Source organism: Leptosomus discolor, chromosome 3, assembly GCF_034619465.1.
Source record: "Leptosomus discolor isolate bLepDis1 chromosome 3, bLepDis1.hap2, whole genome shotgun sequence".
In the NCBI taxonomy this organism is placed as follows: Eukaryota; Metazoa; Chordata; class Aves; order Leptosomiformes; family Leptosomidae; genus Leptosomus; species Leptosomus discolor.
Window position 1 is genome coordinate 67,610,254 of NC_141393.1, and position 14,764 is coordinate 67,625,017.

The 14,764-nt window shown below is 42.3% G+C and overlaps 1 protein-coding gene across 1 annotated transcript in view; it reads right to left on the minus strand.

The window, feature by feature from the left end:
* Nucleotides 1-14,764, minus strand: part of COP1 (COP1 E3 ubiquitin ligase) — a 133,220-nt gene that overhangs the window by 21,654 nt on the left and 96,802 nt on the right. Inside the window, exons 17-18 of the mRNA XM_086462377.1 lie at nt 12,271-12,395; nt 10,997-11,157 (exon numbers count right to left, since the gene is read on the minus strand). Coding sequence (XP_086318503.1) covers nt 10,997-11,157; nt 12,271-12,395 — 286 coding nt within the window. The remainder of the gene's footprint in view (nt 1-10,996; nt 11,158-12,270; nt 12,396-14,764) is intronic.

Sequence of the window (14,764 nt, forward strand, 5' to 3'; positions counted from 1 at the left end):
CACGGACACGGTCTGAGTTTGCGTTCAAGGATATGCTGGGAAAGTGGCAGCCAAATTGTGTCCCTTCACCCTGTAACTGTACATCTATCCAAACATCTATCCAAAAGAAATCTCTAAAGCAGTATTTTTCTTATACAAACACCTGAGCATCAGCAGAGTGACTTTCCACAGTGTGGATTTTTGCTTACCTTTGGTAAGGTAAATATATATATTCTTAAGTTCTGAAACAAAGAAAACTCCCCAGCTCCCAGTGCAGGCTGCTGCCTGCTGTAACACTAGAAGAGAAGTTTCACAAGCTTCTAACTCCTGTTTTACTTTAGATTTTCACACATTTCCCAACAATTTAGATTTCTTCTTTTCATTGTCAAGCCAAGCGTGAACCTTACGAAAACAGAAAGCTGACAGCAAGATGAATCCTTTTGTACTAAATAAGGACATTTGTATTTCACTTCCAGCTCATTTTCTCTCTTTTTTTTTTTTTTCCCCACTCCTGTTGGCCCAGATTTATCTTTTCAAATGCTGGAGCTAACGTGCAAGTTGTAAAGCAAGGCACATGCAGAAGCACTATTAATCTCCTATTTTAAACAAGGATATTTCACTCTAAATGAACCAAGGCATCCCCCAAGCACATACTCCCCCGAGTATGTGCCATTATTTGGTGGTCAGAAGAAACTTTGTCAGAGCACTCTGCTTTATAGAAGGTCCTTCTTGAGAGAAAAAGGCAAGAAGGTCTCAACTGATCAACCCAGAAACTCGGAAGAAAAAGAAATCGTGTATGCCTGATTTACAGTGGGAGACTTGGCTAGCGATGCTGAGCCTCTGCCAGCACAGGTAGCGAGGAGGGATGCAGCTTCTCCTCCTCCTCCTGCAGTTAATTTATGTGCTATCTGCAGATTACAGGTAAAAGGTACTTTTTTTTTATTTAATGGATCTGAAACAATCTTTCTTCCCAGTATATGTAATGTTGCTTATCTTCCCTCCAGTATCTCTCATTATTATAAATAAATGGGAAACAACACACTGCCTCATCTGCCAGCTCCCCAGGCTGCCCCAGCTATACCGCTCTGCTTAACTTAATATTCACTTCAGACATACTGAAGTAAAACTAGAAAATTCAGTACTGCACCAAAAAGCTCACTTCTCTCCAGCTTTAGCAACTAGATAAGAGCTTCGGAAGCGATTATGATATACACTAACATATAAGAGACATAATTGTTTGAAGCAGTGCTTCCCTCACAGAATTCAAAACACCTCGTGCAAGGGTGAATGCAACTCCATTCAGCTGCACAACCCCAAATTTAACAGTAACTTTCTGTCTAAAAGGTACTAATTAAATTACTAAACATAACTTCCCTGCCATACTGGCTTTCTCTTCCTTAGAAACAACTGATTATTATAATTCTGTGTGTATCCCATATAAAATAATTACATATCCTATTTACATATCCAGGTAGTGTTAACTCGGACACAAGATTGCTTTCAAAGGAGTGACCATTTTCACTCTGTGCACGTAGGCAGCTCATCTAGCACTAGCTAGAATTAGATCAGAACACTACCAAAAGGAAACTAAGTCTTTTTTAAATAGGTTAAAAGGATACAAATCTGTGTTGCTGTTGTAAAAAACGCAACAAACCCACAAACCTGCTCAGACAGGTTTTCCAAGGAGTGTCATAAAAGCCTTAGTTCTTCCTTTACTAACATGCAACACAATTGGCATTAAGCTAGTCACAAGCTACTGGGTTTCAAAACACTTTAGTGTTTTGGTACTGATAACAGAAGGGTAGAAAGCATATGAAAGCCTTCAGAATAGTTGCCCAAAGCCAAGCAGTAACTATGTTAATGCAAAGACCTACATAAAGAAAAGCTTTTGCAGAGAAAACCACCTGTGCATAAATGCTTCTACTTCCATTTCACCCAGAGGTTAAATTATCTGATCAAAATCTTGTGCTGGAAAGAAAAAAAAAAATCAGTTCATATTTTTTCCACTTCATTTAGACTCTGTAAAACATTAAATCATGCCATTAAAATTGCTTAATTAGGAGTGCTAGAGCAAAAGGTTGATGCAGTTCATGAGCTGTGACTACTGAATGGTGGTGGCCTGGCAGGACTTGCCATCAATAGACGCACTGAAGAAGGGGGGAAAAAAAAAAAAAAGACAATATTGTGACACTGCTTTGACTGTAATTGAGGCAGTTTCACTTGTTAGAGGGAATGAGGTTATAAACCCACCTTCGAACAGCAGCGACAGCAGACCACCAGCGGTGATGGTTTCAAACACCCTTGGTATGGGAATTCTGCTGCTGTATTGAAGCCGACTTCAAAGGCAGTAGATAGCCCAATGCCAATGGCTTTTCAAAACCTGCTTCACTCACTCTCGTTTTGCTCTTGCTGGTCTGAAACCAGAGCCCTCCTTTAGCGCTGACTAAGTATTGAGAAACTCAGCTTTACCCCTGAAGCTCCCATCTTAAATAGCCCCCTTCATCTGCTTCATAAAACACTGAATACTGCCCAACTTACTGAGATTAGCTTCGAGCATTCAGAACTCATGTCATTGGCACTTTGTGCCAACCAGAGACTTCAGTGCATAGACAGCGCTTAAAAAAAAAAAAGCCAGCATGAACCTCGCAGTCAAAAAGATAGCAGAGGCTGCTAATGCAGGAGATGCTTTGACTCAGAGGAAACCAGCTTTGGTTGGAGTGTGAGATCAGGCAATAGATGCTGGCTCAGTACGTGCAAAACTTGCCTGGCTCCTACAGTGCTTTCAGGGGGCTCTGCTCCAGGACACTACACCTAATATACTTTATAAAAGCCCCAGAAAATACTAGAGATGAGCCTTCCTACCCAAAGGCTAAGAGTTGTGGGGGAAGAGCGCGAGCACACCTGCCACTTCTAATTCCTAGGGCAATAGAGGGTGAAAAGCCCATGAGACAGAGACATAACACTAAGAACAAGCATGGGAATAGAGGAGCTTACAACTCACAATAAGCAAGTTTCCAGACATCTGAAAAAACCAAACCCAAACCTTACAACAGGCTTATCAATTATTTAATCAGCACCTCTAGAACCCAGCAGCATATATATCAGAGTTCAGGCCAAGGGGCCCAACAGCAGCAGTGCAGAGGCTGGGTGGGAGGGAAAACAGTTGTCCAATTATTTAACTCTAAAAGCGAATGCTCCCTGAATATGAATCTGCTCTTTTTCTCTTTCCACCCCAGTATAAGGGTGACCCTGAGTACCACACTAATACAAGTAATTTTCCATTACGTTCTACCATTTGGGACATCGCTTATAGAAAGGGCCACATAACACAGACTGCTGCACTTCAGCTTGTACCTTGTAACACTATGGTTCAGCAGGGAGTTGGGGATGGAGTCAGGAATGAAGTCCAGGTTCCAGGTGAATTCCTGACTTGGGTTCATCTGTTACAAAACTGACACTTGAATAAAGAATTGATGGTTACTAAAGAAGCAGAGTCCCAACAGGAGAGAAACATCCACTTAGAAGTGTAATGACAGCTGCAGAGAGACTTCTTTGAGTCCCCAGTTCACAGTGTGTATCATAGCAATACAATTTGTGATTGCACTGGGATGCTCTTATTTTTTAAAGCCTAGGAAACAACAAGAGCCTGCTTGGACCTCTGCTTGCACCGGCAATGAACTGCAATCCATTATCTCTACAGCTGCACCATCGGGATCAGCTACTGGAACTGTAATGTCAACAGCACTCAGAAATTATGTCGACCACTATGTCATTCACTTGCTCCAGGAAAGAAATGACTGATAAGGAGGACCTCAGTCCTATCTACAGCATGCTGTCTACTTCTCTTGGCATTAGAAGAGACACACTGGTAAGAAAATATCAGCTGTAAAACTCTGAAAGAGTAAATGCTGCCTTCATTCAAGAAACATGTGTGACTTTGATCTGCCTTCACTTCAAAAAAAACATCAACCCCTTGGCAATTTTCTGCAATTATGCAGGGGGAAAAAAAAAGCCCCACCTGGCAGAAGGAGAGAGAAATTGAGTTCGCAAATGTAAATTTAAAACCAACAAAGAAAAACCTGAGCCACCTACATTTCTTGGAGAAGCTATTCTTAAAATAGAAGCTAAAATGATAACAGAGTGCTGCAGTACCACAGGAGACCTGAACTTTCAGAGCAGAACAAAAGCAACAGACTTATATCCCCTCTATTCGCAGCTACGCATGGCCAACTGCTCTGTCTCTAGAAAAGGAAGAGTTAATACAGGCGCTGATGCATCAGCTACCAGCTAGTGTGCCACCTTGAGCCCTGAGACAGCAAAATAAATGGTGCAATACACTTTTCCCTCCCAAATGCACCAGACGGGAGGAGTACAGCGGGCAGAGGTCAGGGTTATCAGGGAATTGCCTCACTCCCTTTGCCTCTGCCCATGCTTGACTGTGGCAGTGGTGCATCCAGCAAATGACTGCCCTCACCGGGAGGAAGCTCAGAGGGTGGCCTGCAACCAGTGAGCGGCAATACCGACAGAAGATTTACCAGTATTTTTTTTTCTTCTACAGAAGATTCAAAATTAAACACTTTCTCCTAAAGCCTGTCATTTGCATAATCACATTATCAAGATGGTCTTTCACATGGACCGAACTGTCAACACACTGAGATTCCAACATAATGCATGAACTATTAATAATAGAATATGATATTTTTTCCTTCAATAAAGTTCTCTGCAGTTGGACTCCAAGGGTTGTGATGGGAAATAAAACATTGTTAGTCACTTGAGTATTTTTTCATTAATTCTCCTTAGCCACAGAAATAATAGAGCCCAAAATGAGCATTTGAAGAGATATGGGTATATATGAGCATGTTCAGCACAAAGAAGCATACATGCTGAACTTGAGACATCTTTTATCAGCAAGGTGGAAGTTATTCTGCATACAAAAATAGTTTTCAAGCAGTATATAAAACAGTATGCATATCAACACACACTGTATACAAGTAATATGCTAAAATTTGGGGAAAAAAAATCAGGCATGCATGATGTATGATCTGTCTTTTGATATTCTGGATTCCACTTGTTTTTAACAAAGATTTGAGATTTTTCAAATGAGTAAGGGAGCAATAGTCATGGAAAAGGTAGTATGGAAGAGAAATAAAATATATTTGCTACCTAAGGGAAGTGCGGAACAGCAAAGTAAAAAAAAGTCAAAGAAAACTTGTTTCAAGCATTGCCAATGGCCAGATAGCAGAGGCCAGAGAGCAGAGCAAGACGTGTGGGAAGGCATTGCACAGACAGCCACAAGCTTTGTAGCATGCATGCTACGGGGCTTAGACAGCTTCCACGGGAGGAAGGGAAATCTTGGACGATTTGCGAGGGCAGGGAACAACAACACAGTAGAATAAACCCGATCAAAGTCACATTTTGCTTTTTTTAAAGCTGATCATTCTCAGCCTTCCATGAACTACTATGTATTTCAATCATGACAGACATGAAGACCACCATGTTTGCAGGATGAAGCAGTAGCATGGTATTTCACTGGAGAGTAACCTGCAAGAATACCAGTTTGGGAGATGCTGCACACAAATGCTATGGGCCAGTCCTGGTCTAGGAAAGAAAGGATGAGTCAGAAAACAGCAGGCACCCTCCCTGAAAATACTTCGGTTGGAGCTACTCACGCTGCTAACTGTGCCACAGCTGGTATCAGAGGCAGGCAAGGGACAGCTTGGGTCTGATCACTCCAGGCAGGCATTTATCTCGTAAGCTTTAGATCACTACCTAGGCATAGCTTAACCCCTAGGTATATCTTAACCAACATCTGAACAACCAGTTGAGGATGCTGCAAAAATAAAACAACACTGAGTTGAAGCTGGAAGTTAAAATTCTCACCAATTTTGAGACTTCAAAATTTCAGCAGCAAAGCGGAATACAAAAATACAAGTCTTACACTTGTTCCCCCCCAAATTCCATTGGAACTCATATTTCAAGCTACAAGGGATGTACAAGTTACTTAAGAATGACTCTGAATAAGCTTTTGGTTATTTGAGAATGACAAAGGAGGTTTCATTTTTAATGTTCATAAGTCATCCAAATTAATTAACACTTTAAAATGGCAATGAATCACTTCCCAAAATAATTTGTATCTGCTAAATTAATTCCAGTGAAGGGAGCCAATTTGCTGACTGTAAATTATCAGAGTCTCTGACTAGCTCCTGTGTATGTTGTGTACCATTTATTAGGCTACTGGGAAACAAAGGATAGCTACTTTTCATCAGTGAAGATTATAGCTGTATTAAGTGACCAGCTTATTGTGGTACAATTAGAGGTTCCTATTTAAAGAATTCAAGCCAGACATCATTATGAAACAAAACTGAATGTTCAGAGGAAAGGAAAAATAAATGTAAGAAAAGCTCGTTTTCTGAGGAGATGCACCAAAAACCTATTTGAAGGGAATATTTCCATCCTCTTAGGTTAACAAAGAGAAGTTCAGAGATGCAAGACTAATTATGAAGCTACTTCCATCAAATGGCAGTGATTAAAGGCAACCTGAGGCCTGAAGTCCCAGAGCCTGCTTCTCTCACTTGTGGCTAGATGATTGTTTTGAGACTCCCCTAAATTAAAATTACTTTTGAAGAGAGACAACAAGGTAATAAAACACATACATGTTTCTTTGCTCTCCCCCATCAGGCAGAGGAGATGTTTTCATAGTGCTGCCACACTGCTGCTCAGATAGCCTTCTTCCCAAGTGCCTAGAGACCTCTGCATCCATCATTTAACCACCACCCACCCATTCACTGCAGCGAGATGACTTCGTTAAAGTCTGCAGCACTGTTCTCAATGGATTTCCCTTCTTTACCACTCTAAAAGAAAAAAAAAAGAGATATATATATAAAGCTTTATCTAAGCTAATTCGCATAGCGTTCTCCTGCTCTTATCTGCATCTCCTCACTGGTATCAAAGCCTCGACATTTCTGCTTGAGAAACCTTTCCCTGGCTAACCTGCTTATCGGCAGTAATGAATACTCATGCAAACAGGTACAAAATTAAATGGCTTCTTTACAGTGATTATGATAGATTGAGCCATGCTTAATCTACATAATCAAATTGCTTCTGTGTTCAGCAGTAACACCTTTTTGCTGTCCTGGGAGCAGGTTCAGCCTTGGTTTCTCTTTTGACATCTTCCTGAGAAAGATTAACCACGACTGGGAAAAGGGCTACTTGAGATGCAATTATTTCCACAGCTATATGAGGCACATCTCAAACTCTGCATATAGCAAAGCAGGTCCAAACACAGGGTGTCCCCTTTAGGGAAGGGGAAAACATCACGTAGGACACATAAGGGAAAACGAAGTACAAACCAATCTCCTCCAGCTCCTACCCACATACCTGGACATAACTGGAGTGACCTTCTCAAAATAGATAAAACACCTCTACCCACCTAGTTGCAGTGAGCTACTACCACTACTACAATCTCCTTTCCCTGTGCAAGAGCATCCTTACAGGCAAGAATATTGTCTACTTACATGCTAATGAAATAGAAGAATATATTTTCCAATCTCAAGACCAGATTCACGCATCAAAACAAGTTGGCTCAATCTTGCCAAGGTGCCAGGAACAAAGGATGGCACGGGTATACGGTAAAATCCTTACTTGAGAAATAAAAGGATTTGGTTCAGGGAAGGTTCTGAAAAGCTTCTCTGTGTCTAAGTCATGTTTATCATGTCACTTAGGCCAGAAGTGTCCTGAAGCTTTCTCTACCTTTAAATACTGATCAATTTTTAGAGTAAAATGAGAAGTGAGAAATGGTTTCCCCAACAAACTATAAATAAATGCTATTTAAAAAAAATATTAAACAGCCTATTTACCTTTGTCCAAAACACAGCACTGAAAGAAGCAGAGCAAAGGTTTGCTTCCTGATGTACCTGCCGAGATATTTTTCTGTTTGCTTGCTTTTTTTCCAAAGGGTTTAAGAAAACTATTAGCCTACCAGCTACCACTTATTTCTAAACATCACCCAAGAGTTGAAAACTGAGTAAGCCTGATGCAAAATGCTAATAAGCACTTACGAAGAACAATTTATCTCCCTTGTTACCGTTTTGACACAGGTAGAAAGAAAGCCCTGGCTGGACCTCTGCGGTTGGAAAGGTGACAGCTCCGGCAAAAAGGTCCCTGCACCTTCGTAAGCAAAGGAAAACCAATGCAGAGGGGAAAAAAAAAGATGGGCTCTGGCAAGGGCTGTTGGCACAGCTTGACTTTGGCTCAGGAGGAAGTAAAAGCTTGAAATACATAAAAATAGATTTAAGAAAAGAATCAATGACATTTCATCTGAAAGTTTCAGTTAAGTTTTAATTAGGATCTGAAATTTTGCACTTAAGTGCATGAAGTGAAGGAGTACATGTACTCATGCTTCCCAAGATAACTGACAGATCTGAAACTTACTCATCTCATCTCGAAAGGTTAATTAAAGAACAATCCTTGAGAGCAACACCGTAGGAAAACTGAAGAGAGTCTGCTCCACTGGGGAGCCCTGGGGAAAGGCTGGCACACAGTGCACGCATCACCCCCCTCAGAAACACTCCGGTAGCAAACTGAAGCTACTGCCCCGTGACCATGGCATGGAGACAAGCAAGTGAGCTTTGAACCAGCCCAGCAAGGCAGGGAGAACAGCACGGCCACAGCAGTATGACGTTTACTTGCCATGCTTCCTGCAGCTCTGGGGCAGGTTTCCCAGCCCACGCTGGGCTCTGCACAGCCACTAGGCTGGAGCTGCTTCGATGCACGCACCCTTCATCGGAGCAGGCATGATCAATGCCAGTGGTGAAAGGTAGGTGTTGGAACTCTAATAATTAGGAACTAAGGCAGAGTGACTCACCCAGGATCAAAGTCTGCAGTTAAGCCAGAAATAGGCTGTGGGTTCCCTGATTCCCACAGATGCTGACAGCTCTGCGAGGCAAAGGCCTTCTCTAGTTCATCTGCGCACCACTAAAAACATGCCAGCTTTTAGGGAAGCCTGTACATATGAAGCTCATTTGAAAAAGTCTTATGCCAAACTTCAGAAACATTATCAAAATGGAGAACAGAGGAATTTCATCATTCGAGCAAGTCTTTGTGGACATAAGTGACCTTTGGCTGCACAGTAATTTAATTTCCTAAGAACATGAGCAAAGTCTCAATTAGGTCGGAGAGGACTGCTGTGCTGGTACAAGAGGGAAGAGAAATGTGCGGCTGCATCTGTGAAGAGTACTTCTTGTCTCAGGAGGACTGGAGACATGGTGCAAGGAAGCATTAAGGCTTCTTGGCAAAAGCAAGCGAGGCTGCTTGCTAGGTATGTAAAGCAGGATGGCATGCGCCACAGGCAGAGGTAAAACACGAAGCAAAACACTCAGCCAGTGGCTCACAGATCCCAGGCAGCTTTTTGCTGCTTTCTTTACAAACGCGAGCCAGGTACTGTGGCTGTCACAGGAGAAACAGGCTGATTTAGAAGCAGCCCAGGGAAAAGCAGAGGAATGATTGAGGAAAAAAATTATCAGAATAGCAACAGGTTCTGAACGCTGCTTAATGGAGTGAAGCCTGAATGTTATTTGGTGCAATCTTGATGGGCCTAATTTAACTATTACATTTTTGCACAATATTTTTCATACTGATTATGAAGAATTGCTTGACAGCCGTTAGTGACTGCTCAAAAGTTTTTCAGTGACTTAAGGAGAAGGTGTTATCAGAATAAAAAGACATTAATCAGAGAAAAGACTGGTAAGGAGCGGACAGCAACAGAAATAACACCAGGGGTGAGACATCAGTGTCAGCCTGTTGCCTGTGGAAAAGTTGCCCAGGAAGTCAGTGGGCAGGACAACTCAACACAGAAACACTGCAGTGAAGACGGATCAGGGAAGGGCATTTCTGGACACACAGGTTCCCATAGCACATTTTTATCCAGCAGAAAGACAAAGTATGCAAATTCCAACAGCCACTCTTCATCTGAGACATGACATCTGCGTATAACAAATCCTCCTAAATCCCCAGCCAGAAAGAAGTTGGTGACCCTACATCACTGAGTCTCATGCCCACCATTCAAACCACAACAGCTCACTTTTTACTTTTAAATCCAAAATGCAGTTTCAGACACTCAGGTTTATTTTTTGTTTTGATTCTGAAGTGTCCATCTGAAGTGAGTTTATGCCAGTGACAATTCAATCATGGTTGTGGGGACAGTTTCTTCATATGGAAACAGATTGGTAGATGTTACCCTTCCAAAACACTCTCTTTGTGAATGCAACATCTCAGGACATCAATTAGGCAACATTCCACTTTAGCTACTTGGAGGATTGTATTTAGGATAAGCGCCTTTCCTCCCCCTCCCAACAAGCCCATCAAGTATCTGATCTGCAAACCCTTGTACATACAAGACAGTTACGTACTCAAGTCTGGGTTTTTTTAGTGCAAGGTTTTCAAGAGCACTCTGAATGCAAAAGTAGCGTTTTGTTCTCCAGAGCAGCTCCGTGCCGAAAACCTACGTCAGGTCTGCCTGCAGCATTAGTACACATGCTATGTATATGAATTAAGTGTCACTGGAACAGTCACTGAGGTGACTGCAGCCTGGGCTCGCCTCCTTTACATATCTACTCGTCTCAACACGGGGGCTGTATTTCAATGAGCACACCCATACAGACACATTAACATTGAGATAAGGCTCCACAGTGAGTATCTACAGGTGCCTTCATTGAAGCAACAAAAATCCTGCTAATGCACCCACAAAAAATATCAAGTGTCAAAAATACAACGCTGCTTTTGGGATTTCAGATGCCAAGGAGAGAAATGCAAACGCCAAGGTTTTTGCACTAAGAGCACAGCAGTCCCTTCTCCCCCAGCATTTCAGTTACCCTGCAGATCTTCACATTCTCACACCAATCTGCAACACCCATAAACAGGGAAAATACCAAGTGCAGTTAAACCCTCAGCAATGCTACTTCATGAGAAAGCAGGAGGCATTCCTTTTGCACCCAGCTGGGTGCCTGAGCAGAAAGCTTACCCCATCTGGTAGTGCCCTCCAGCATACAGCACTCACAAACTCATTCGTGTCATCTTCTTTCCGGTCCTTGTCCAGGACACTTTTGACTGTATCAAACTTGAATGTCAGCAGTGTCTTTGAGAGGCCCTTATAGTATAGGTAAAGGGAATTATTTTCGCTTCCTAGAAATAAAAAAAAATAAAAAATACAAGATTAGGTTCTGGTAGCAGGAACAGAAACAGGGCTTCTTAGCTCTTTCACTGTTTCAGACAAGACCAGACATTTCCTTCTTGTAGTTAGCATCACGCTCGTGGTGCTCTGGCAACCGGGAATGCTCCACAGCAAATGCTTAATAACAGGACCAGGTCCTATTACAGGACAACTGCAATATGCAGCACACTTACAAAACATACAGGATGTCAACTGTCTCCCATCACTTCCTTAGGGTAGAGCATTTTGAGCAGAACAGAGCACCTACACTAGCACATGAAACAACGCTACACCTAGTCTGCTTGGTGTTACAGCTCTAAGGCAGGCAGCACTGTCGTGGTTTTGCCTGCCATAATCAAGTATGACAGTTTGGTCTGTGGAGGTTTAAGTAAGAGAGTATAGACAGTGTGCAGGCTTTATTTAGAAATCCATCCCAATTTCTGCCTTGCAAGCTGTACAGAGATCAGAGAATATACAAGCTAGGGTCTTCCCTTCAGTGCTGGCACAGCTGTACTGCTCATACCACAGCTATCAGCCTGTCACTGCTTTCCCACCAAGACCTGTGGATTTACAGAGGTTCAACAGTCCAGCTTGTGTGGTGAAAAGACAGAAACAGCCAAAGGGGTAACTGCCTCAGGATGATTCAGTCTTCTAGGGAGCTGTTCATGACGAAGGCATTATTGCTTCACCACACAGAATGCCATGCTAAGTGTCAAGTACAGGACTCTCGTGTGGTCCAGGCTACTGCCCGTTCCTTAGAAAGATGTGGTAGGAAGTGTCAGTTGATAAACTTGAAAGTCGTATCAACAGCAACTACATTAGTAGCTGATTTTTGGTAACAACAAATCCGAGTCATCATATACAAAGAACCCATTTGAAATGGGAGGAAACCAACTACAGACACCCTTAGGTCAGGGGTCCTTACACGGTTCCCTAGGAAGGTAAGGAGGGTGGAAGTTCAGAATAATCCTCTGTTAAAAAGCACACACAGTTACCTAGCACAACTGCTGGTGTGCTTGGCAACTGGAGAGACACCAGCTCCAAGGAGTCCCAGTAGCGTTTGTCAGGATGGCTGCTCTACTCACCACAGGCGATGTAGTCTCCATTGGACGCAAGCCCAACAAAATTCTTCTCGTTGATGTGACCCTTGAAGGAGCGCAAGCAGTGAGGCTTCCCTACATTCCACAGCTTCAGCTGACTGTCTGTTGACCTGAAAACAATACCTGAAGTTACCCTGATGCCATATGGCAGGAACTCCTTGCTTGCAACCCTGCTCCTTAACACCCTACTTGCAATGTAAACGTAGGAAGTCTTAGTGCACTCCAGGAGATTTATCCCACTTTCAATCACACGCAACTCAGCTTGAGCTTAGAAAGGTATCACATTATTTTAGTAGCCTGTCAAAATGCATTACATGTTTGAATAAAAAACTTTTCTGAAATACTAACTTCCTTTCTCCTATCAATTGCAGAGTCCTCCACTGAACTGTACGGCCTTTGGGCCACCACTGCCTCCTCCAGATCCTCACAGAGCCAGGATACACAGAATTTTTTTTAAATTTTTTTTTTTTTTTTTTTAAATTCTACATGGACATCTGCTCCCTTCTCCATGCCAGCTGCAACTCTCACTCAGGCCTTTACAGAACTTGGGTAGGAAGCAGTCTTCTCCCCCTTCAGCTGCCCTGAAAGCATATTCTCCTCCTCCTGCTCAATACTAAGCAGCAGCATATAAAAAAATCTATGGAGACTCAGAGTTGCTATTAGCATTAAACTGATGAGGTTTTCTCATGTGTAGTTGAGAATGGATGGATACAGATCTCAAACTTTCACTTTTTTCACTTTGGCAGCAAAGCTAAATATTGCTATTAAAAAAATATACAAACTCTGTTGGGATTAAATCAAAATCGATGTTTTCCACTCTTCCCCCAAATGCAAACATACCTGCCTTCAAAATGTTTTCCTGTTTACTGTAAGCAAACATTTTCCCTTTGGAAAAAAAATGGAGATGGAGGTAGTCTCCTCTGCCTAGCAGAGCTCAACTGAAACAGGAAGATCCCAGGTTTCTGGGAGATACAGGATTAATTTCTTCCCCCAAACCTGAGGGGACACAAGCCTCTCATTTCACAGACAGCATTCTTTAGCAATTGCCAGCACTCACTGACTTATGGCAATATGCTCCACGGTAGGGGAACAAATGGTGACGTGGTGGGACCGGAACCCTGCGAAACCACCCATGAGGAAAGGGGTAGTGCTTTTCTGATCTTAAATTTGAAAGACATTGGGAGCAGGACCTGTCAGCCTCCTTGGTGGGAGGGAGGGGAGGCAAGCAACGTTCCTCTCATGCAGGTCATGTCACCCAACCTTGCTGCTTTCTGAATATTTAGAGTTGAAGGGAAAATAACCCCAACCCAATATCCATCAAATATTACCAACGATGTAAGACATTAGCTGTGCACCAGTGTCATATATACCTAAAAATATAGCACAAAAGGAGAGATGCACCTTGTGCATTACTGCAAAAATCTTATCTCAGTCCCCAATGACAACTGGAATGAAAAAGGAGCGATAAGGGAGTTGCAGCGAGATTTGTTAGTAATTTGTAATAATAGTATGAGATCAGATCAGAATGAAGGTATGAACTTTATCTGTAATACTGTGACTTAAGCAGGAGTGCATTCCTCATCCTGGGTCTTGACCAGGGGGTCCTCTCTGCCCAATGCTTGTTCCACATCCACCCCTGCCCTATACAGCTGCTCCCTTTCCCTTCCCTTCTCTTGCCCTTACCATCATAGTAGCAGCATTGCTCACAGAAAGGGCAAAAGGTATACACTACTGCTTTTTTGTCCTACAGGTAGAGGGAGGTGCCTTCTGTGCTATTAGAGCAGCCATATTTTTAAAATGCTGCTTTTAAAAACTTCAGAGTTGCCTGGAAACTAAACTTTTCTGAAAGCAGGGTAAAGCAGCAAAAGACTAAACCCTGGTCTATAAGCTGTCAGACTCCTGTGACAGCTTCTGCTATTAGCTAACCCATCAAGAAGACCTCGTATATATCGGCACTTAACCTCTATATTTTAGTAGCATACATTCTAGACCTCTTCATTAAAATAAAAACACTTAAAGTCTATTACTAATGGAATGCTTTTACTCTTAATAAATTTCCATCAAACTCTAGCCATCTTTGCATTGCTTAAGATAAGCATGCCATAAAAGAAGAAAGTTATCTGCCACTGGAGTGCAGGGAGAGGAAAACGTCTTTGATCCTGCTGGTGTTACGCTGGTATTCTGGCTTCATATCCTCTCCAAAAAAATATCATGGATGTGCTGCTCTGGTAAATCTGTCTCTCTGTAAATCAGCACTGCAATCAATGTGTTGTGCTAAATACCAGGCAGTTCTGAACACCCTTGAGGTCAAAGCCTAACTCTATGAGGCAAAGTAAATCAATGCAATCTATAAAACAGCTTTAGCTAGAAATCTAGAGAATCTGAATATGCATATAATTTTTCCTTAAAAGAAATCAATGCTGTATTTTTGGGAATCGCTACTGCTGACTCCTCTCCTCAATTTGCAAAAGAAAGTAAT